The 24,273-nt window shown below is 45.5% G+C and overlaps 1 protein-coding gene across 2 annotated transcripts in view; it reads right to left on the reverse strand.

Annotated features, from left to right (window-relative positions):
- Window positions 1-6,892: 6,892 nt before the first annotated feature.
- LOC106562599 (chondroitin sulfate synthase 1) overlaps window positions 6,893-24,273 on the reverse strand; it is a 76,494-nt gene continuing 59,113 nt past the window's right edge. Inside the window, exon 3 of one of the 2 annotated variants that reach the window (XM_045689478.1) lies at window positions 6,893-10,452. In XM_045689478.1, coding sequence (XP_045545434.1) covers window positions 8,857-10,452 — 1,596 coding nt within the window. In that variant the 3' untranslated portion in view covers window positions 6,893-8,856. The remainder of the gene's footprint in view (window positions 10,453-24,273) is intronic. The other variant, XM_045689477.1, reaches the window with a different exon arrangement.

Genomic DNA, 24,273 nt, shown 5'->3' on the forward strand with positions numbered 1-24,273 from the left:
CTTCAAGGAAGAATTAGTAATTTGCTGAGAGGTTTCATAATCAGGTATGTTTTACCCTATATTTGACATGTTGTCAACAGTCTAAGCCAACCCTGTCTGTTTAGCCCTATAGTTGACATGTTAACAGTCTAAGCCAACCCTGTCTGTTTAGCCCTATAGTTGACATATTAACAGTCTAAGCCAACCCTGTCTGTTTAGCCCTATAGTTGACATGTTGTCAACAGTCTAAGCCAACCCTGTCTGTTTAGCCCTATAGTTGACATGTTAACAGTCTAAGCCAACCCTGTCTGTTTAGCCCTATAGTTGACATATTAACAGTCTAAGCCAACCCTGTCTGTTTAGCCCTATAGTTGACATGTTGTCAACAGTCTAAGCCAACCCTGTCTGTTTAGCCCTATAGTTGACATGTTAACAGTCTAAGCCAACCCTGTCTGTTTAGCCCTATAGTTGACATGTTAACAGTCTAAGCCAACCCTGTCTGTTTAGCCCTATAGTTGACATATTAACAGTCTAAGCCAACCCTGTCTGTTTAGCCCTATAGTTGACATGTTGTCAACAGTCTAAGCCAACCCTGTCTGTTTAGCCCTATAGTTGACATGTTAACAGTCTAAGCCAACCCTGTCTGTTTAGCCCTATAGTTGACATATTAACAGTCTAAGCCAACCCTGTCTGTTTAGCCCTATAGTTGCACAGACGTCAGTTTTGTAGCTAAACAACCAACCCGTCTATGGCTGGGACTTTTATGTTTGCTGGTTTAAGCTTTAGGCTAGCTCTGTTGGCTTCATGCTTTAGGCTAGCTCTGTTGGCTTCATGCTTTAGGCTAGCTCTGTTGGCTTCATGCTTTAGGCTAGCTCTGTTGGCTTTATGCTTTTGATTTTTAATACCCATTTCAGACAGAAGATATGCTATATTACCTGTAAACAATATAAGGCAATGTTTTTATGACCCCCTTTCAAACAGACCCTTATTTTACCAATTTCTTGCAGGTACAGAGCCTTCAGAAAATATTCATACCCCTCAACTTATTCCACATTTTGTTGTGTTAGACTGAATTCAAAATTGATTCAATATTTATTTTGTCTCACCCGTTTATACACAATACCCCATAATGACAAAGAGAAACTGTTTTTAGGCATTTTTGCAAGTGTATTGAATATTAAATACAGAAATATCTCCTTTACATAAGTATTCGCACCCCTGGGTCATTACATGTTAGAATCACCTTTAGCAGCGAATACAGCTGTGAGTCTTTCTGGGTAAGTCTCTAAGAGCTTTGCACACTTGGATAGTACAATATTTGCACATTATTATTTTTCAAAATCTTTAAGCTCAGTCAAGTTGGTAATTGATCATTGCTAGACAGCCATTTTCAAGTCTTACCATAGATTTTCAAGCAAATTTAAGTCAAAACTGTGACTAGGTCACTCAGGAACATTCACTGTCTTCTTGGTATGCAACTCCAGTGTAGACTTAGCCTTTATCTTTTAAGTTATTGAACTGCTGAAAGACGAAATAATCTTCCAGTGGCTGGTGGACTGATGTCGGAACCAGGTTTTCCTCCAGGATTTTGCCTGTGCTTAACTCCATTCGGTTTATTTTTTATCCTGAAAAATTCCCCAATCCTTAAGGATTACAAGCATACCCATAACATGATGCAGCCACCACTATGTTTGAAAATATGGAGAGTGGTACTTCTTAATGTGTTGCACCAAACATAACACTTTGTATCCAGGACAAAAAGTGAATTGCTTTGCCACATTCTTCGCAGTATTACTTTAGTGCCATGTTGCAAACAGGATGCATGTTTTTGGAATATTTTTATTCTGTACAGGCTTCCTTCTTTTCCCTCTGTCATTTAGATTAGTATTGTGGAGTAATTACAACGTTGTTGATCCATCCTCAGTGTAATCCTATCATAGCCATTAAATCCCTTAGCAGTTTCCTTCCTCTCCGGCAACTGAGTTAGGAAGGACGCCTGTATTTTTGTAGTGACTAGTTGTATTGATGCACCATCCAAAGAGTAATTAAAAACTTCACCATGCTCAAAGGGATATTCAATGTCTGCTTTTAGTTTTTTTACCCATCTACCAATAGGTGCCCTTCTTTGCGAGGCATTGGAAAACCTCCCTGGTCTTTGTGGCTGAATCTGTGTTTGACTGAGGGACCTTATAGATAATTGTATGTGTAGGGTACAAGGGGTGTGAATTCTTTCTGAAGGCACTGTATACCCCTTTTACGCTTATCAGTAGGTAACTGCCAAATTGGGAGGGTCGGTAGGTTTTGCATTTCAAATTAGGGAGGCGTTAAACAATTTAAGTGTTAATGAATTTACCTGAAAAAAAGCAGAGAACCATTCACCCAGACCCGATACCTGTATTTTGGTTACAGGGTCTGTGAAAATGCAGAAATCATGACTAGGTCTTTAGGTGGCTTTAATTTTTATTTTTATTTTACCCCCAACCCCTTTCATATATACCACAGAGCTGGGGTAAAACTATCAGGCATGGTACATTTGAGGGATGTTGGTATGTGTATGAAAGGGATATGAGTTTAGTCTGAACCTTGTACAGCTCTGAAAGAGCCAGGGTTTAATTAGCTTTTTCTCAATAAAAGCCTCTTTGTTTGCATTGCGCTCTTGTCTCCTGTGCCTTTACCTTTGAGTCATTGCCTATGCCCGATACCCAGACACTGTTAAACCCCATGCACTGTCACGGGCACCTTATTCCCTATATAGGGCACATTTAAACCACAGCCCTATTGTAGTAGTGCACTAAGGGTGTAGGGCGTCATTTGGAATACAGCTTAAGGCACCTTTGCCATTTCAACAATAGCCCCCAAACACATCCAGATCATTGCAGGAAGCCATTCAAAATTGTTTTCAGTTCATCTCACCCGGAGGGAACGGCAGAGGCGGCCATTACTGCCCTAATCAAAACCAGATGTGGCCAAGCCAGAAAGAACCGAACCAACAAAAGGGTGGGGGGGAGATTGAATTCGAACCCTTCTGAGATGGAGCGATTCCAACGAAACGTTTCATCTGCCCAGAGGATAAATACTGCACAACAATCCATCCCCCTTGTTGACGGGTAGTTTTTTGTTTTATTATTTTGTGCAGAAACAGTTGATAACAGTCAGAGACATGGTAGAGAGGGGGAGGTGTGCTGGCAGAAACAGTTGATCACAGTCAGAGACATGGTAGAGAGGGGGAGGTGTGCTGGCAGAAACAGTTGATCACAGTCAGAGACATGGTAGAGAGGGGGAGGTGTGCTGGCAGAAACAGTTGATCACAGTCAGAGACATGGTAGAGAGGGGGAGGTGTGCTGGCAGAAACAGTTGATCAGTCAGAGACATGGTAGAGAGGGGGAGGTGTGCTGGCAGAAACAGTTGATCACAGTCAGAGACATGGTAGAGAGGGGGAGGTGTGCTGGCAGAAACAGTTGATCACAGTCAGAGACATGGTAGAGAGGGGGAGGTGTGCTGGCAGAAACAGTTGATCAGTCAGAGACATGGTAGAGAGGGGGAGGTGTGCTGGCAGAAACAGTTGATCACAGTCAGAGACATGGTAGAGAGGGGGAGGTGTGCTGGCAGATCGTTGCTGATGCAGATCGTTGCTGCTGCTGGCCCTGCAGTGGTGCGTTATGGAGAACAGGAGCAGGGGAGACATTCTCCAGCAATACTCTTGGCCAGTTAGGGTGGCATTTGAGCTGGGCAATTGATTTGATGAGTCTTTTTTTTTTTTTTACTTAATTGAACCAAATGGCATTGAGGTCAGAACACCTTTCTCAATAGAGAAAGAGCTTACAAAGGCTGTCATGATGGTGACATAGGAGAGGTCATTAGCTATTGGTCTTGAGTCCTGTTTTAAACAACTACCAGGTAGGTACAGTAGACTCCCCTTAGAGATATGTTTTCACCTTCAGAATAACAAGTGTGTGGACACAGGGTGAAGCTTGTAAACAAAAACACTTGATAGATATTGCTATGGCGGGTTTGATTGAATTTCAGCCTAGCTAGTCGGCTAATGTTACCGGAGACTCTGGCTGTATCCCAAAAAGACCCCTATCCTCTATTTATGGGCCCTGGTAAAAAGTAGTGCACTGCAAAGGCAATAGGTGCATTTGGAACAGGCTGCTATAGGGCCACAGGAAGCTCCTACCGGGCTCAGTGAAACCGGGCCTCATGCAAATAGCAGGATAAGTCAATATCCCCATATTGTGTCTGCTCTGGGACCATAAAGACACACAGACCGAGAATGGGGGAAGGAGACAAAAGAGTTTCAGCCATGTCTTAGGCTTATGCAGTCACACATGAACAGACGTCTCACACACACACACACACACACACACACACACACACACACACACACACACACACACACACACACACACACACACACACACACACACACACACACAAACCCAGACATGTCTACAAACAGGCAATCTCATAGACCTTCACAGACAGGCACACAGTCACAGCATTTGTCATCCACCCCAAACAGTATTTGAGATCGTTGCTTACCTGAAATGGAACCAATAGAATAGTCCCAAAAGAGCAAAGCCCCACCCATCAGGCACTCCAGACAGGCTGAAGCAAATGCTCAAGGTACCATGTGAACCCAGGTATGGATGCCTGTACCAGAAGTAACATAACTCCATGACTCCTTCAAAGAAATAAAAGATACCTAACCTAGTCAGTTGCACAACTGAACAACTCAAATACTTGGGGTGGCAGGTAGTGGTTAGAACATTGGGCCAGTCACCGAAAGGTTGCTAGATCGAATCCCCGAGCTGACAAGGTAAAAATCTATCGTTCTGCCCCTGAACAAGGCAGTTAACCCACTGTTCTTTGGCCGCCATTGTAAATAAAAATTTGTTCTTAACTGACTTGCCTTGTTAAATAAATGTAAAAAAAAAATGAAATGCATTCAAATGAAATGTGTCTTCCACATTTAGTCCAACCCCTCCACCTTAATCAGTGCCTGGGGAGCAATTGTTGCTGGGGGTTAACTGCCTTGCTCAAGTGCAGAACGGCAGATTTTTTTTACCCACCTTGCCAGCTCTGGGATTTGAACCAGTGACTTTTCGGTTACTGGTCAAACACTCTTAACCACTAGGCTACCTGGCTCCATATAGCTAGTGGTCTAGCAAACGTCTGGAAAGAGTAAAAAACATCACTTGCCACCTTAGAAAAGCTATATTTCTGAGAGGGAGATTCTTTGTGAAGAGGACAGAGCACAGCGTTTATCTGAACGGCCCGAGACTGGGTCTCTCCTCTCTGAGTTCTAGAAGCCACAGGATGCCATACGGCTGCTTTCTATTAAAGCTCACCACATGCTTCATAGAGCTAGGCCTAGGAGATCAGCTACAGCCATGATTCATCAGTTGTGTTGCGTCCCAAATGGTGCCCTATTCCATATGTAGTGCACTACTTCTGACCATGGTACATAGTGAACTACTTTTGACAAGTGCTCTATGTAGGGAATAGGGTGCCATTTGGAACATAGGCTTAATATTGTCCTGGTTTCAGTTGTCTCTCAGAGGAGATTCAGAAAACAAACTCTAGTCTCCTCCAGGCAGCCTCACTCCAGGGCACTTCTGTCCACGAGAACATACAGTACACTTTGATAATACATTTACTCCTAAATAATAATAATAATAATAAATAAATTGATTATGTTGCTTTTCTAGATGCGCTCAAAGCAGGAGCAAAAGTCTCCCCATCCACTATTAACGTGCTGCCCCCACCTGGGCGATGCACGGGAGCCATTTGGCCCCAGAAAGCATTCCAGTCATCAGCTTTCATAATGAAGAGGAGTGTTATTAGGTGGCCATGATGTTATGAAGCCAGGTTGGGAATTTAATACACCAGGGTTATCATATGAGTATTCATATGTTGTACATATGATTTTGCAAATAATAAGCAAACACTTATGCTGAGCAAATCTCTTGTCCAGGCCCATTTATGGTAGCCTGGTCCCAGATCAGTTTATGCCATCATGTCAACTCATTGTCAAGGAGTTGACATGATAGAATATACAGATCTGAGACCAGGGTACATTTGTGGATCCTACTGTACATTTGTGGATCCTACTGTACATTTGTCACATTCAAGCTCTGACAGTCTGACAGTTATCACCAAAGTTAGTACTACTATTGTTATGTCTTGACGTGCCTTGCCTGTAAAATGCAACTGTCATCATTTAAAATGGCCACATTGTCAATGAATGCTTATCTAAAACAGGTACACCACCACAACAAAAGCATTTTTGATAAACATTTTTCATTTTATTTCTTAAATATAAAACCTTTCCCAGTTGGACAGGGCTGAATGAACAACAGAAATATTAAAAAGCCCCAGAAAACCAAGACTATTATGGTAGAGCACAGTTGGCCCTCCTGCTCCAAGTGTAGCTGACCCGGTCTTCTCTTGGGCTTAAAGACTGTGTGGAGTAGAGGAGACCTTTAAACTTGAACCCAAAACCAGGGGAGTGCTACTGCACAGAAGACATTCTCCTAAATAGACAGGGACCAGATAATTCATAGAATTATAATTCATTCTCAGAGTTCTACACTGAACAAAAATAGAAACGCAACATATAAAGTGTTGTTCCATGTTTCATGAACTGAAATAAAATATCCCAGAAATATTCCATACGCACAAAAAGCTTATATCCCTGTTAGTGAGCATTTCTCCTTTGCCAGATAATCCATCCACCTGACAGGTGTGGCATATCAAGAAGCTGATTAAACAGCATGATCATTACACAGGTGCACCTTGTGCTGGGGACAATAAAAGGCCACTCTAAAATGTGCAGTTTTGTCACACAACACAATGCCACAGATATCCCAAGTTTTGAGGAACATGCAATTGGCATGCTGACTGTAGGAATGTCCACCAGAGCTGTTGCCAGAGAATTGAATATTAATTTCTCTACCATAAGCCGCCTCCAACATCGTTTTAGAGAATTTGGCAGTATGTCAAACCGGCCTAACAACCGCAGACCACTTGTATGGCGTCATGTGAACAGAGTGCCCCATGGTGGCGGTGGGATTATGGTATGGACAGGCATAAGCTACGGACAACAAACACAATTGCAATTTGAATGCACAAAAATATCGTGGCGAGATCCTGAGGACCATTGTGAGGCCCATTTCATTTAAGGTATCTATGACCAACAGATCTGTATTCCCAGTCATGTGAAATCCGTAGATTCATTCATTCATTTAAATTGACTGATTTCCTCATATGAATTGTAACTCAGTAAAATCTTTGAAATTGTTGCATGTTGCATTTATATTTTTGTTCAGTATAAAATCAGATTTCATTCTAAGAGTTCTATTATAATTCATTGTACCAATGGGTGCTGAGAAGGTTCTGGAATTCACTCCAAGAGTTCTAAAATGCTTTAGAATTCCTTCCAGTTCTATGAAGGAGCACAGCATTCCCATACCTTCCCCTTCCTTTGTTCCCATACCTTCCCCTTCCTAAATCTGGATGACTAGTTTGATATAGGCCTTAGATTCCTCATGAGAGCTAGTATAGAGCTGGACCCAGGACTATACCTCTTCATCTACGGTACATGTCATGTTTGTGCCTGCACCTCCTAGAAAACAACATGACACACAACACCTAAAACACACTGTGCAAAAACTCTTTGGTAATCAGATGAGTTTGAGAGAGAAAGAAAATGGAAAAACAACACTATCCAACAACAGATGGGTATACCATTTTTCTAATATACATATTCCAACAGTCAGGTAACAGAGAATGGAGACTGCAAATTCAATAAATTAGACAGCGGAAGAAGAATTGCAGATATTAAATCCAGCAGTTGTGTTCACAGAAGTAAATAAAAAGAAAATCTAAAATCAATGGAAAAAAACAACAGTGTTATTCTGTATTATAAACAAATCAAAAGGAATCAAAATGGCCCTTTAGTCTTAATTCAAATTGCTTTTCATCTAAGTCAACCTTTTTCAATGATGAAATGTTTGTTCATATCAACCTCCTGTAAACATTCACAATCAAGAGTCCAGTTCCATTTAGAGCACTGCTGGTCTGAAGACAACAACGTCCATCTTCTCCATGCACAAGACAAACGCTACACCTTTTAAAGAGCTTGTACATGCACATCACTGAGGTACACATAATGTAACCCCGAATATCACCATATCACCATACTCTCTTTATAGATCATGTAGTTCCCAGACACTTTCGCCCAAATGGGAAGAATCTGGTGGACCAACGCATCAAACTTGGCCTTCGTTAGTCAATACAGAATGACTGTGAGAAACTCCTTGGCTTAATCTACCAACCAATCATCTCCCATAACACACCTCACAGTCGTGTGATTTGCTCAAATTAAATGACGACAGGTACTTTACTCAGTAGGTCACTGCCATAGAATTCTATGGTCACTCCCACTAAGGCAAACTTTGAATTGTTGATATCCCAGGCTTATATGTGCAACAACCTGGGGACAAGGTTACTGTACAAATAACACAGAATGGTCTTTATTACTAGACTGGTAGAATAAGATATCAGAGCACTTTGTTCTTGCTACCAGAGTTATGGTAGGCTCATCCAAAGGAATATTCATCATCAATATTCTTTATTTTTCAGCATTAATTAAAACATATTCTACAGTCACGTTTGTCTCAGTCAGTTCAACGTTCACATGTTTTCTTAAAAAAAGCATATTTCCAAAATATATCCATGTAAGTCTTTTTTGTTTCTGTAAAAAATAAATTAGGTAGTTAAAAATGCTGCTAAGACAAATGGGAAGAGGGAAAGACACCCAGGCCTGGGGGACTCCACATACTGGTTTATGTCAGTCCTGGCCGGAGTGCTTTCTCACGCTGTCCTGAGGGATTCGTTATTTGAGCTCCCGACCTTCCGGAAGCCATGGTCATTCTTCTCGAGCCACAGTTCAGCCAGCTGCTGTGTCGAGCCGTGCGACGAGGCTTTGGAGCCCAGGCACATCTTGTACTGGTTGGGCTCCAGGTTGGGGTCGCACACTACTGGATGGTGAACGTGTACGATCCCCGGGTCCGTGCTCCGGAACAACCGGATCCCTGATTGGACAAATTTGTTAAAGAGGTCCACGTCCTCCAAGCCCCACCCTTGGATGGAGGTGTCGAAGCCCCCGGCCCCGACCAGGTCGCCCTTGTAAACACAGACAATCCCGAAGCCGTAGTGACGCCACAGACCCGTCTTGGCGGTGAACACATAGTGGTTCTCACTGGGCACCTTGCCAGCGTAAACCACCTTGGGGTCGTACTGACTGAAGATGATGGGGAAGTAGGTCTGCTCCCCCAGGACCGTGTTACCCCGGCACCTCTTGAGGAAGTCGGTTGTGAAGAGCAGGTCCACGTCGCAGTAGAAGAGCAGCGAGTCGTTGGAGAAGTGGGCCGAGCCCACCTCCAGAGCCAAGGCCCGGGAGAAGGAGCCCGACACGGGCTGGATCTCCATCTCGGCACGGGGGTACTTGATGTGGTACTCCCTCATCAGCTCCACCTGCTTGACCCGCTCTGTGTTGTTGTCGGTGCTGAAGAGGAGGATGAGCAGCTTGACGTTCTGGTTGGGGATCAGGCACACCCGTTCTAAATTGGCCATGAAGCGGACAAAGATGTCGTAGCGTCCAGATAGCGGCACCAGTATGTTGACCTTCGGCTCCTTCGGCTCCTTCTGGTCCTGGCTAGAGATGGACAGCTTGAAGGGCACGAACATCTTGAGGGAGTTGGAGAGGAAGGACAGGGAGTCAGAGTCCTGGTTGATGCTGCTGGCGAGCGCCTTGGCGTCCATCTCCTCTTCCTCTCTGAACTGGATCTGGCTGAAGGTCTGCTGGAGGTAGGCATGTCTCCTCACCGGCACCGTCATGGTCTTCCCTTTGTGCTTCTTGTAGAGGAGCAACAGGTCCAGCACGTACTCCGCCCCGTACATGGGGTTGACCCGGCGGTAGCCGTACTGGATTTCCTTGAAGTCGATCACCCGTCCCCGCGTCTTGGCGTTGGCGTTAATCATCTCCATCACCTGCATGATGATGTCATCCAGGGCCAGACGCTGGGAGGAGTCCATTCCCCGGCGGGGGGGTTGACCGTCAGACGAGGAGAACAGGTACTTGCCCGTCAGGAACTCCCACTCCAGGACCTCCTCGCGGAGCCGAGGGTGGAACCTCATGAAGGATGGAGGCATGCCCAGCTGCAGGTCCTCTCGGCTGGGCTCGGCCGCCCCGTAGCGGCCCATCTGGACGATCTCACGGTGGAGCTGGATGGTGCGGTGGCGGAGCTGGGCAATCTTGCGGCTGAGCATGTAGCTGTGCAGGCGGTACTGGTAGGGCGGGTTCTTGTTGGGGTGCAGGGTGATGGCCCGGTGGATCTTGCTATTGTGGAGGTCGCGGATGTATCCCTTCTTGTTGGGCTCGTAGTTCTCGTAGAACAGCTGCTGCATCTGGGGAGAGAAGAGAGGGAGACAACAGCTGAGGTTACATCAATAAACTACATATGGCACAATAGAACACTCGTGCATTATATAGACTAGGCCCTTTGTGGGAGTGTACAAAAGCACAACGCATACAGAGCGCCCTCTAGGACAGAAAACATTCTGCCCTCTAAAACATGAAAATAGCAGTAAACAAGTTGCACAACATAGCTTGAGCCTGTACTTGTATACTGCTCCACTGAGGATTTATTAAGATGGACGTCTATATGAATGTAAACTCCTGCAGCCCAACAGAGATGTTATTTTTATCAGACGTCCTGCTGCTAATGCAAAGTGCAAATTAGAACAGGCTGAAGGAATGCCTTCTGGAGGTGAGCTCTGAGCTTACAGAGCCCTCAAATATTGACCAGGGAGCGGGTAAGCCTCGGCGGTTCGATGAGTGTTTACTGCAAACCTGTTGAGGCTTTACAAACCTAATGTTCCCCCAATCACAGGGGCCGTGTGAGTAAACTTCGGGACAGCTGCTGAGGCCCCTATTGGCAGCGACTCAAGCGTGGCCAAGAAGGAAGGGTCTGTGTTGTTGACCAATCCAATGAAGGGAGCCCTCAGAGGTCTATTTGCGAAAGACAGACACCGCTCAGAAAAAGGCTTCCAATTTTGAGAAGGACGGCTCTGGAATGCAGCCACAAACCCACTCCCCTGGGGGAAAGGCAATACACAGAATCGGACAGGACCGGTACAGAGGCCAGGCCTGATAGTTTTTTGAAAGCGATACCTAACTAGGGTAAGTACGGCTGGTCACAAGAACTCACTGAATAAGTCTCTTTGCTTTTCCATGGGCTCTGCCCCTGCCTTCCTGCACCTAGGAGGAGTTGGCACGTGGCCAACCATAAAATCAAACAGTCTATTATCAATGGAAATCTTGAACAAACCCCAAGCTTTAGAGTGTGAGGGGTCAGGTAGGCTATTACATCAGAACCAAGAGGGCTATCGCATGGCAGCCTTCCACACATTTCTTTAATGAGCATATACAATAAGATGTAGGAAAAAGACTGTGCTGCAGTAGTCAACCCCTACACGTGTCCATGTTTCACTGGTTCTGAGAAGTGACTGGCAAATAGCCCTGTTTGGACACCAAACCAGCGGGTGCATCTTTATATTATAAAGTGGCTTCCTCTCTATCTCTCCTTCCCATCATCTCCTTCCATACTTTGGAGAAGTCAGTGACATGGAGAGCGTTCATCTACTTTCAGATGTTTTTAGATTTCCTCTCGTTCCCTTTTGCTCTGAGAGGTGGCTAAATGAAGATCTCCTCTCCTGCTCTGAGAGGTGGCTAAATGAAGATCTCCTCTCCTCTGCTCTGAGAGGTGGCTAAATGAAGATCTCCTCTCCTGCTCTGAGAGGTGGCTAAATGAAGATCTCCTCTCCTGCTCTGAGAGGTAGCTAAATGAAGATCTCCTCTCCTCTGCTCTGAGAGGTAGCTAAATGAAGATATCCTCTCCTTTTACATTTACATTACATTTTAGTCATTTAGCAGACGCTCTTATCCAGAGCGACTTACTGTAGTGAATGCATACATTTCATACAATTTCATACATTTTTTTCTGTGCTGGCCCCCCGTGGGAATCAAACCCACAACCCTGGCGTTGCAAACACCATGCTCTACCAACTGAGCTACAGGGAAGGCTGATCTCCTCTCCTCTGCTCTGAGAGGTAGCTAAATGAAGATCTCCTCTCCTGCTCTGAGAGGTGGCTAAATGAAGATCTCCTCTCCTTTGCTCTGAGAGGTGGCTAAATGAAGATCTCCTCTCCTTTGCTCTGAGAGGTGGCTAAATGAAGATCTCCTCTCCTTTGCTCTGAGAGGTGGCTAAATGAAGATCTCCTCTCCTTTGCTCTGAGAGGTGGCTAAATGAAGATCTCCTCTCCTTTGCTCTGAGAGGTGGCTAAATGAAGATCTCCTCTCCTGCTCTGAGAGGTAGCTAAATGAAGATCTCCTCTCCTGCTCTGAGAGGTAGCTAAATGAAGATCTCCTCTCCTGCTCTGAGAGGTGGCTAAATGAAGATCTCCTCTCCTTTGCTCTGAGAGGTAGCTAAATGAAGATCTCCTCTCCTTTGCTCTGAGAGGTGGCTAAATGAAGATCTCCTCTCCTGCTCTGAGAGGTAGCTAAATGAAGATCTCCTCTCCTGCTCTGAGAGGTAGCTAAATGAAGATCTCCTCTGCTCTGAGAGGTAGCTAAATGAAGATCTGCTCTCCTGCTCTGAGAGGTAGCTAAATGAAGATGATCTCTCCTTTGCTCTGAGAGGTGGCCAAATGAAGATCTCTCCTTTGCTCTGAGAGGTGGCCAAATGAAGATCTCCTCTCCTTTGCTCTGAGAGGTAGCTAAATGAAGATCTCCTCTCCTCTGCTCTGAGAGGTAGCTAAATGAAGATCTGCTCTGCTCTGAGAGGTGGCTAAATAAAGATCTCCTCTGCTCTGAGAGGTAGCTAAATGAAGATCTCCTCTGCTCTGAGAGGTAGCTAAATGAAGATCTCCTCTGCTCTGAGAGGTGGCCAAATGAAAGGAGGAAGATTAGAAGGAGCCACTTCAGAGTACTGAGACGTACCCCAGCAGGTAGGCCAAGTCGGATTGTTCTGAGTGCCCAGCTGTGAGGCAGTAGACATCAGCACTGCTGCGAGCCAGCCAGTCAGGATGTTTACCTCCCTCTCTCCCATGGCTTCCCCATCATTACCAACTCTAATGACCTGACTTTTGTCTTCCATGTCTCCATCAGCAGTTTAGACTCATTAGAATGATTTTTCACAGTCATTAAGCCTCCATAACACACCGCTCACAAGCCTCACATCAGCACACTTTCATCTAATCACCCTGAATGGCTCATTAAGAAATAAAAGGAAGAAAAATATAAATGGTAAGTTATTGCTGTGAGTTTTAAGCCTTGTGTCACACACAACCACATCAAGCAGAGCTTTGTGAAGAAGGTGGAGAAGCCCAAGCTCAGTGATGGACAGATAAGCTAAGCGCTGAAAAGCATACCATGTGTTTTATGCCAGGTTTTAACAACCTATTGTATTCAGACCTTCTGTGTTCAAACGCTTCAAAAATCTGTGCTTGACTGAGTTCACATGTAACCAATGGAATGGTGCAAACCCAGCCCATCTGGCACCCCAGGCAAGCTAGATCAAACACTTAAAGCATTTGAAATACATCAAATACTAGTTGAACCAAGGTCTGATTGTAGTAATCTGTTGTAATCACAACAACTGGTGGAAAAGCAGAGGCATCGGAATAGACGGCTCGGGAACAGAAGACAAAAGGTTCCCCAATATACAACCGTCTCTTCAGGCACTTCATCAGGAGGAGATCCTATCTGGACACATTAAGACGACAGCTCAGTGTTGTATCCTATCTGGACACATTAAGACGACAGCTCAGTGTTGCATCCTATCTGGACACATTAAGACGACAGCTCAGTGTTGCATCCTATCTGGACACATTAAGACGACAGCTCAGTGTTGCATCCTATCTGGACACATTAAGACGACAGCTCAGTGTTGCATCCTATCTGGACACATTAAGACGACAGCTCAGTGTTGCATCCTATCTGGACACATTAAGACGACAGCTCAGTGTTGCGTCCTATCTGGACACATTAAGACGACAGCTCAGTGTTGCATCCTATCTGGACACATTAAGACGACAGCTCAGTGTTGCATCCTATCTGGACACATTAAGACGACAGCTCAGTGTTGCGTCCTATCTGGACACATTAAGACGACAGCTCAGTGTTGCATCCTATCTGGACACATTAAGACGACAGCTCAGTGTTGCGTCCTATCTGGACACATTAAGACGACAGCTCAGTGTTGTAAATGTAGAATTAGTCATGCCACTGTCTCATCTTCCCTTCCCTGCTAACTCTTTATCTCCTAGCCTCCATAAAGTCAATATGGACGCCACTCCAAACAAAGCAGAGGGAAAACAAACAGAGCTATCAAGTCCATTACAAGAGGGCAACGCTATCGCAGCGGGACTAAATATCCCCCCTGAACAAACAAGTAGTCATTGTGGAACGATTGCATTCGGAGACAGGTGATACAATTGTCTTCCTTGGACCGCGCTACTTGGGCCTAAATCAACACATTACGGCTGGACGGCAGAACCCTGCAAAGTAATGTGAGTAGATATGCACTCTGGGGTTGTGTCCAAAATGGCACCCTATTCCCCATGTAGTGCACTACTTTTGACCAGAACCATATGGGACCCTGGTCAAAAGTACTGAGCTGCATAGGGAATAGTGTGCCATTTGGGACACTGGCTGGGTAAGTGTCGGTTCCAGTCTGGCTCATGTCGGGGCTAGCGCTGGCTAGCGTAGGCTTCCTCTGGAGTCGTGCGTAAACTGAGAGCCAGTCAAATCTGTGATGAACATACATCATTGCCAAGGGAAACACCAACGGCAGACACCATCTGCTATTTAACCAATATTACAAGGTGTCTGAAATCACCATTAAGGGGTGAGAATAGAGCCAGGTTGGCGTTCAGAAAACTTCTCAGGTGTTGGAATGTGAAGGGCTGTTGGAATGCCACTCGGCTTGAGGGCAACTCAGAGGGAAATATATGCTCCTCTGATCAGCAACCATCAGGGGCAGGAATGTGACTGGAAAAACTCAGGCCCTAGGCAACATGCAGGTATTATTAGGTCATTAGCATTAGTTGGGGGGACAGGAATGTAGGGAATAGGGTGCCATTACGGAAGCAGTCAGAGAATCCCACAGGGCCGTAACCTAGTCTATTGCTGACACCAGTTGAATCCTACAGGGAAGACTGGAGGACAGTAACCTAGTCTATTGCTGACACCAGTTGAATCCTACAGGGAAGACTGGAGGACAGTAACCTAGTCTATTGCTGACACCAGTTGAATCCTACAGGGAAGACTGGAGGACAGTAACCTAGTCTATTGCTGACACCAGTTGAATCCTACAGGGAAGACTGGAGGACAGTAACCTAGTCTATTGATGACACCACTGTGACAGGTTTGGTACAGCCTGGGACTAGCCACTCACATCTCTGGCCCATGATAAAGGAGCGCAGCACCAGACCTGTGTCTGTTGTGTGTGTGTCTGTTGTGTGTGTGTCTGTTGTGTGTGCATGTGAGAGAGACAGCTTGCGTGTATGTGTCTAAATGGTGCTTAATTCTAGGTGGCCAGTTCTGGTATATTTCAGCTCAGAGGTGCAATGTTCCATTATGGTCCAATGACATTACCGGCTCTCGCTGTCAACACACACGCCCCTGCTGCAGAGAGATAGCTACCATCCAGCTACCATCCACCTACCTACAACAAGAGAGGGGAGCTGACCAGCCAGAGGGGAGAGGGGGAGAGACAGAGAGAGGAGCTGACCAGCCAGAGGGGAGAGGGAAAGAGACAGAGAGAGGAGCTGACCAGCCAGAGGGGAGAGGGAGAGAGACAGAGAGAGGAGCTGACCAGCCAGAGGGGAGAGGGGGAGAGACAGAGAGAGGAGCTGACCAGCCAGAGGGGAGAGGGGGAGAGACAGAGAGAGGAGCTGACCAGCCAGAGGGGAGAGGGAGAGAGACAGAGAGGGGAGCTGACCAGCCAGAGAGAGACAGAGAGGGAGAGAGACAGAGAGAGGAGCTGACCAGCCAGAGGGGAGAGGGGGAGAGACAGAGAGAGGAGCTGACCAGCCAGAGGGGAGAGGGAGAGAGACAGAGAGAGGAGCTGACCAGCCAGAGGGGAGAGGGAGAGAGACAGAGAGAGGAGCTGACCAGCCAGAGGGGAGAGGGGAGAGACAGAGAGAGGAGCTGACCAGCCAGAGGGGAGAGGGGGAGAGACAGAGAGGGGAGCTGACCAGCCAGAGGGGAGAGTGAGAGAGACAGAGAGAGGAGCTGACCAGCCAGAGGGGAGAGGGAGAGACAGAGAGGGGAGCTGACCAGCCAGAGGGGAGAGGGAGAGAGACAGAGAGGGGAGCTGACCTGCCAGAGGGGAGAGGGAGAGAGACAGAGAGAGGAGCTGACCAGCCAGAGGGGGAGAGACAGAGAGAGGAGCTGACCAGCCAGAGGGGAGAGAGACAGAGAGGGGAGCTGACCAGCCAGAGGGGAGAGGGAGAGAGACAGAGAGAGGAGCTGACCAGCCAGAGGGGAGAGAGACAGAGAGGGGAGCTGACCAGCCAGAGGGGAGAGGGAGAGAGACAGAGAGAGGAGCTGACCAGCCAGAGAGGAGAGAGACAGAGAGAGGAGCTGACCAGCCAGAGAGGGAGAGAGACAGAGAGGGAGCTGACCAGCCAGAGGGGAGAGAGACAGAGAGGGGAGCTGACCAGCCAGAGGGGAGAGAGACAGAGAGGGGAGCTGACCAGCCAGAGGCGAGAGAGACAGAGAGGGGAGCTGACCAGCCAGAGGGGAGAGTGAGAGAGACAGAGAGAGGAGCTGACCAGCCAGAGGGGAGAGAGACAGAGAGGGGAGCTGACCTGCCAGAGGGGAGAGTGAGAGAGACAGAGAGGGGAGCTGACCAGCCAGAGGGGAGAGTGAGAGAGACAGAGAGAGGAGCTGACCAGCCAGAGGGGAGAGGGGGAGAGACAGAGAGAGGAGCTGACCAGCCAGAGGGGAGAGGGAGAGAGACAGAGAGAGGAGCTGACCAGCCAGAGGGGAGAGGGAGAGAGACAGAGAGAGGAGCTGACCAGCCAGAGGGGAGAGGGAGAGAGACAGAGAGAGGAGCTGACCAGCCAGAGGGGAGAGGGAGAGAGACAGAGAGAGGAGCTGACCAGCCAGAGGGGAGAGGGGGAGAGACAGAGAGAGGAGCTGACCAGCCAGAGGGGAGAGGGAGAGAGACAGAGAGAGGAGCTGACCAGCCAGAGGGGAGAGTGAGAGAGACAGAGAGGGGAGCTGACCAGCCAGAGGGGAGAGGGGGAGAGACAGAGAGAGGAGCTGACCAGCCAGAGGGGAGAGGGAGAGAGACAGAGAGAGGAGCTGACCAGCCAGAGGGGAGAGTGAGAGAGACAGAGAGGGGAGCTGACCAGCCAGAGAGGAGATAGACGGGAGCTGACCAGCCAGAGAGGAGAGACAGAGAGGGGAGCTGACCAGCCAGAGAGGAGAGGGAGAGAAGGGAGCTGACCAGAGTAAAGGGTAAAGAGTAAGAGTAAAGAAAATGGGCAGAAGTCCCAGGCAGTAGAACACAGGACAGAGGAGAGGAAAGGAGGAGAGGAGTCCCAGGCAGTAGAACACAGAACAGAGGAGAGGAGTCCCAGGCAGTAGAACACAGGACAGAGGAGAGGAAAGGAGGAGAGGAGTAACAGGCAGTAGAACACAGGACAGAGGGGAGGAAAGGAGGAGAGGAGTCCCAGACAGTAGAACACAGGACAGAGGAAAGGAGGAGAGGAGTCCCAGGCAGAAGAACACAGAACAGAGGAGAGGAAAGGAGGAGAGGAGTCCCAGGCAGTAGAACACAGAACAGAGGAGAGGAAAGGAGGAGAGGAGTCCCAGGCAGTAGAACATAGGACAGAGGGGAGGAGAGGAGTCCCAGGCAGTAGAACACAGGACAGAGGGGAGGAGAGGAGTCCCAGGCAGTAGAACACAGAACAGAGGAGAGGAAAGGAGGAGAGGAGTCCCAGGCAGTAGAACACAGGACAGAGGAGAGGAAAGACACCATTATGCAGGCGTAACTGGCCCCTTTGTGCTCGAGTGTTGTCTGTCCAAAGTGATTTCCCTGCCCGCCTATCCTCCCCTCACACCTATGGCAGCCTCACAATAGTCTATCATCTCCTCACACCTATGGCAGCCTCACAATAGCCATGAAATTGAGTCTCTGAAGGGATACGGATGTGTACCCTTCAGCAGTATTGTGACACCAGATTACTTTTAGTGTGTGCATCCCAAATGGCACCCTATTCCCTATATAGTGCACTACTTTTGAACAGAGCCATGGTCATATAGGGAATAGGGTGCCATTTGGGACACAGTCCAGATGACTTCATTGTGACACCAGACGTATTGTCATGCAGCAGCAGCCATTTGCCATTAGTGGACAAGCTGAAAGAGACAGTCTAAAGATCAATAGATCTTTGATGTATAGAGACAGCATACTGGAGACAGCATACTGGAGACAGCATACTGGAGACAGCATACTGGAGACAGCATACTGGAGACAGCATACTGGAGACAGCATACTGGAGACAGCATACTGGGGGGTGAATGCAGTGGGCTGTAGCCATAAAGATGACAGAGCCTTTCTCTGCAATGGCTGCTTCCATGACATGATTTGGGCCAAGTGAGCCCTCTATCCAACTCTATGGCTGTAGCTATAGAAAAGAATGCTGGACAGCAGAGTTGGATCAACGCCATTTCGTGTCTGTAGGAAATGATTTGAAATTTGATTCATACACGGAACACTGCCCAGAGTGCATTTCTGTGAGTTGGAATTGAATTGACTCCAACACTATTGGTTTAGTGCATCTGCATACTCAGCTGGGAGAGACACAATCCCCAAATTCCAAAGAACTGCGATCCCACAGATGTCCCAGACAACAGATTTCCTCAACTGCTCATCAAATCAGAGACATCAAAGAATCTCATCTGAAGATTCTACTCCTGGTTTAGTCTAGAGTCTAAATATTTTTACGAGCCTAAAGAGAGTGTGTTTCTGGTGTGTATTGCACACATGTGGTCGACTACTGTTCCAGTCATCGACTGAGATTTAAACATCTGCTTTTCAGCCATTAGCGCTTTCTGGTTTGCCAACAATTAATTCAACCATGTTTCCTTCAACTACGACACATCTGAGACACACAGACGATAATATGAACAACTAGCTGGATTCCTCTAGGGTTGTGGCTTCATTTCCCCGCTGTAGCTTCAGAGGTACTCAGTAACACTCCACTAACCATCTAGTTATTATCTCTCGTCAGTAGTCTTCTCCCTTCAATAACTAACAATCTGCAGAGTCAGCAGAGGAAGAAAGGAGAGGAGAAGGAAGTGGTTCTGGATGAACCAGGAAGAGAGGAGAGAGGTCCTGAGTTGGACCAGGAGGAGAGAAGAAAGAGAAAGCCTCATTTGAATAAAACACCACAAGCCAACATGCAGTGGCTGTGTTCCAAATGGCACCCTATGGCCCTGGTCAAAAGTAGTGCACTACATAAGGAATAGGGTGCCATTTGGGACGAAAAGACAGTCCAGAGTAGTGATATGGCATTTGTGGCCGATACCAATATCCGATATTTTCCTTGCCAAAAACCCGATACCGATAACCACTATTTACAATTTTCACAGCCTTTTAAGCATTCTAGTACAGTTAAATAGTTAACACACACACATGGACGCAGCGGTCCAAGGCACTGCATCTCAGTGCAAGAGGCGTCACTACAGTTCCTGGTTCGAATCCAGGCTGTATCATATCCGGCCGTGATTGGGAGTCCCATAGGGCGGCACATAATTGGCCCAGCGTCGTCCGGGTTTGGTCGGGGTAGGACGTATTTTAAATAAGAATTTGTTCTTAATTGACATGGCTAGTTAAATAAAGGTCACACACACACCAAAAAGTTATTTTGTTGGCATTTACGTATGTCCCCATTACCAGTAAAACATAATCAAAACCTATTTCTTTCACTAACTTGCTGTGCTGTTTCATTGTTCAGTTGTTTCATTCTCAACCAGGATTTCTATGTAAAACCTGTTTGGGTTTTTGCGTGTCAAAAAAAATACACGTTAAATAACACTATTTGACGTGTCAAATAAGCTTGTTGACCAATCAGGACCTGAATATGACTGCATGTCACAAAAATGTAACGAGTTCATACATTTTTTTTAACGTAATTATTACACAAATCACTTGTATTTCATATGTCACAATGATTCATCGATACATATGCTATGATGCCGGTAAAGTTGTCTCACGCACCTACAGTTCTGGTCATAAAAAATGGATGAAAACAATGTTCTTCCCCAAAAACATAGCAAAACGACAATCTGTTTCAGTAGCTATCATTAGCTAGCTAACTATATTGCTAGGTGTCATTATCTAAAATAACCCTAATTTATAAGACGGTTATTATTTGATTAATGGTGGTCGGACCCATCTATGTTAAGCTAGCCACAATAAGGATTAGCCACAATAGTGGACTATGCGGTTTGCCTTTAAAATAAAAGTCATTGACAGTGATGCAAATTAATACAAATAGTAGAATTCTGCCATAATTGAATAGATCATGCTAAACGAGGTTGGAATGTTATATAAAATCAACAAAAGACAATAATTTGTTAATTTGACAAAATCTGTTGAAATCACACTGGATGTATTATACTTTAGAATTACACTGGGGGCATACTTATTTCACTGTACAGCCTTACCTATGGATTGTGGATCAATGACATGGGGTATCAGTCTACTCAGTGATACCGAGAGAACGTAGCTCTTATTGCGGGACTCTGAAACAACTGTGAATTGAGCCGCATTTATTGTCAACCTGTGTGTTTTGAACACTATTCCCAAGGAAAAACAATACTGCGTGGATGTTTGAGTCTGATAACTCTGAGGTGGACGTTGGGAAAAAATATATTGGGTATTGAGTAGAATGTTACCCCCATTTCATTGATCCCCAATCCTTAGGTAAAGCTGTACAGTGCAATATGAATGTCAACACACAATAGGCTGACTGAGGATGCGATTTCACAGTCACAGTCCCGCGATAAGAGCTACAATGCTAATATTTGCGTAAACTCTTCACAGTTGTGTTCTGTGGGTGTCACCGAGTAGACCGATACCCCATTTCATTGGTTCACATTTCAACATTGTTTAACATTATCTAGTTTAAATATGGCATGATTCCACCAATTATAACCTTCTGCATCACTTTCAAAGAGGTACTGCTATTTTTAAGGCCAACCGCAAATTCCACTATTGTGCCTTATTCTTATTGTGGCTAGCTTCACAACACATAACCCGGTCAGGTCGAGCCTTACTAGCCAGATGAAGCTAGCTGGCTGCTTATAACATTAGCTTTGGGCAACAGGGTTAAGTAGCTGGCTAGCTATTTATTTTCATGAACTGAAGTTAAATTTCAATAGGCGAACAACAAGTCGCTACCTAGCTAATACTTACTCACAAAGACTCCTAAATCATTGCTAAGAATAGTGAAAATGACTGCAGTTTCTACTGCTTATTGTTTTCAGGCTGGTTGTACTGGCGAAGCTAGGTACCAAGCTAAAGCCAGCTAGCTACCCCAGAAGTTGCGGTCGAACAAATAATACTTTATTATCAACGCAGTATTGTAAACACATCGTTCGTGGCCGGTGTTTGTTTGCAGACTTTTTGTACAGCTTTGACAGTACTACTGATAGTTGTGGTGGCGCTTGGCTTGCACGTGCAAATTCAGAACACACAACATTCTATAATAGAACGGTGTTATTTGATGTGTCAAATTAAAAGATTATTTAAATGCATAAAATAGTGTTATTGTCAAAGTGTTATTTGACGTGTATCTTTTTTGACAGGCAAAGACCCAAACTGTGTTCCATAGTATGTTCTGAGCTAATAGCAGTGACGCTATTACTGTGCAACTCAGGTAGGGTAACATCTGAACAATAGCGCACTTGGTAATGTTAATGTGTACTGGTGCTCGACCAGTCGCGAAAGCCAACATCACCCACGACAGAGAACGGTTGATTGTCAAGGGCAATGAATTCCATTATCTTGGCTTTAACCTGTTGGGGCTAGGGGGCAGTATTTTCACGGCTGGATAAAAAAACGTACCCGATTTAATCTGGTTACTAATCCTACCCAGTAACTAGAATATGCATATACTTATTATATATGGATAGAAAACACCCTAAAGTTTCTAAAACTGTTTGAATGGTGTCTGTGAGTATAACAGAACTCATTTGGCAGGCAAAACCCTGAGACATTTTCTGACAGGAAGTGGATACCTGATGTGTTGAATGACCTTTAAGCCTATGCCATTGAAACACACAGGGGTTGATTAATGTTTTGGCACTTCCTATTGCTTCCACTAGATGTCACCAGCCTTTACAAAGTGTTTTGAGTCTTTTACTGTGAGATCTGACCGAACAAGAGCCATGGAACGGTGATGGCCGATTAGACTCTGGCGCGCGAGTTCATGTTGGGTACCCTCGTTCCAATACGTTATAAAAGAGAATGCATTCGTCCACGTTGAATATTATTCATGTTCTGGTTAAAAAAGGCACTAATGATTTATGCGATACAACGTTTGACATGTTTGAACGAACGTAAATATATTTTTTCCCCTCGTTCATGACGAGAAGTCCGGCTGGCTTAGATCATGTGCTAACAACACGGAGCTTTTTGGATATAAATGATGAGCTTTTTTGAACAAAACTACATTTGTTATGGACCTGGGATTCCTGGAAGTGACATCTGATGAAGAGAATCAAAGGTAATGGATTATTTACATAGTATTTTCGATTTTAGATCTCTCCAACATGGCCGTTTGTCTGTATAGCAAAGCATATTTTTCTGGGCGCAGTGCTCAGATTATTGCAAAGTGTGATTTCCCAGTAAGGTTATTTTTAAATCTGGCAAGTTGATTGCGTTCAAGAGATGTAAATCTATAATTCTTTAAATGACAATATAATATTTTACCAATGTTTTCTAATTTTAATTATTTAATTTGTGGTGCTGACTTGACTGCCGGTTATTGGAGGGAAACGATTTCCTCAACATCAATGCCATAGTAAAACGCTGTTTTTGGATATAAATATGAACTTGATAGAACAAAAAATGCATGCATTGTCTAACATAATGTCCTAGGAGTGTCATCTGATGGAGATTGTAAAAGGTTAGTGCATCATTTTAGCTGGTTTTATGGTTTGGTGACGCCTGTCTTTGAATTGACAAAACATTACACACAGCTATTGTCAATGTACTCTCCTAACATAATCTAACTTTATGCTTTCGCCGTAAAACCTTTTTGAAATCGGACAACGTGGTTAGATTAAGGAGATGTTTATCTTTCAAAGGGTGTAAGATAGTTGTATGTTTGAAAAATTTGAATTTTGACATTTATTTGGTTTCAAATTTGCCGCTCTTGAAATGCACCTGCTGTTGATAGGGTGCACCACGGGTGGCATGCTAGCGTCCCACATAGCCCCAAGAAGTTAATGGATTTCGCCTCCTTCAAATGACTGCTCGACTTGTTGACTGCTCGATTGACACAGCAGACATTGTGGGCTAGGTTAGGAATGCTGTGTTGCACGTGTAGCACAACATTTTATGTGGCGTCATTACGTCATGTACCTACGTTATATAGGTATGCACGTCAGCTTTGACATCGCAGTTAAACTAGACATCGGGACAATACTGATGTTGGCATTTTTAGATAATATCGGCTGATTCCGATATGTTCACCAATATATTATGCATCCCTAGTACAGAGGAGAGTAGAGGTTCCAGGTCAGGATATTACAGAGGCTGCAGTCAGGATATGAGGTTAAGGCCCAGACCAAAGCTGGACAGACTCCAGGACAGAGCCTACAGGAGAATACTCTGATCTCTGCCAAAGGACTGGACACACCAAAACATCAATCAAATTAGAGAGAGGCCTTTGGTTCCGTTAAGATGAGAATAAGAAGGCATACTGTCATATTTAATCTAGGTCTGCAAAAAGGTGCATGTCGAGGTCTTTAATGGCATAGATTGTGATGGTAGAAGTGTCCCTAGCTGAGAACCAGCCTGTTTCTACATTCAACCAAGCAAAACACAAGGCAGAACATGACACAGCAGGAGACACTCTAGGATAGGCTGTCAAGAAATCAGGACTTCTACAGAGTTGTTGTAAAGCATGTCCAAAAGATTA

The sequence above is a fragment of the Salmo salar genome, chromosome ssa11, assembly GCF_905237065.1.
Source record: "Salmo salar chromosome ssa11, Ssal_v3.1, whole genome shotgun sequence".
Lineage (NCBI taxonomy): Eukaryota > Metazoa > Chordata > Actinopteri > Salmoniformes > Salmonidae > Salmo > Salmo salar.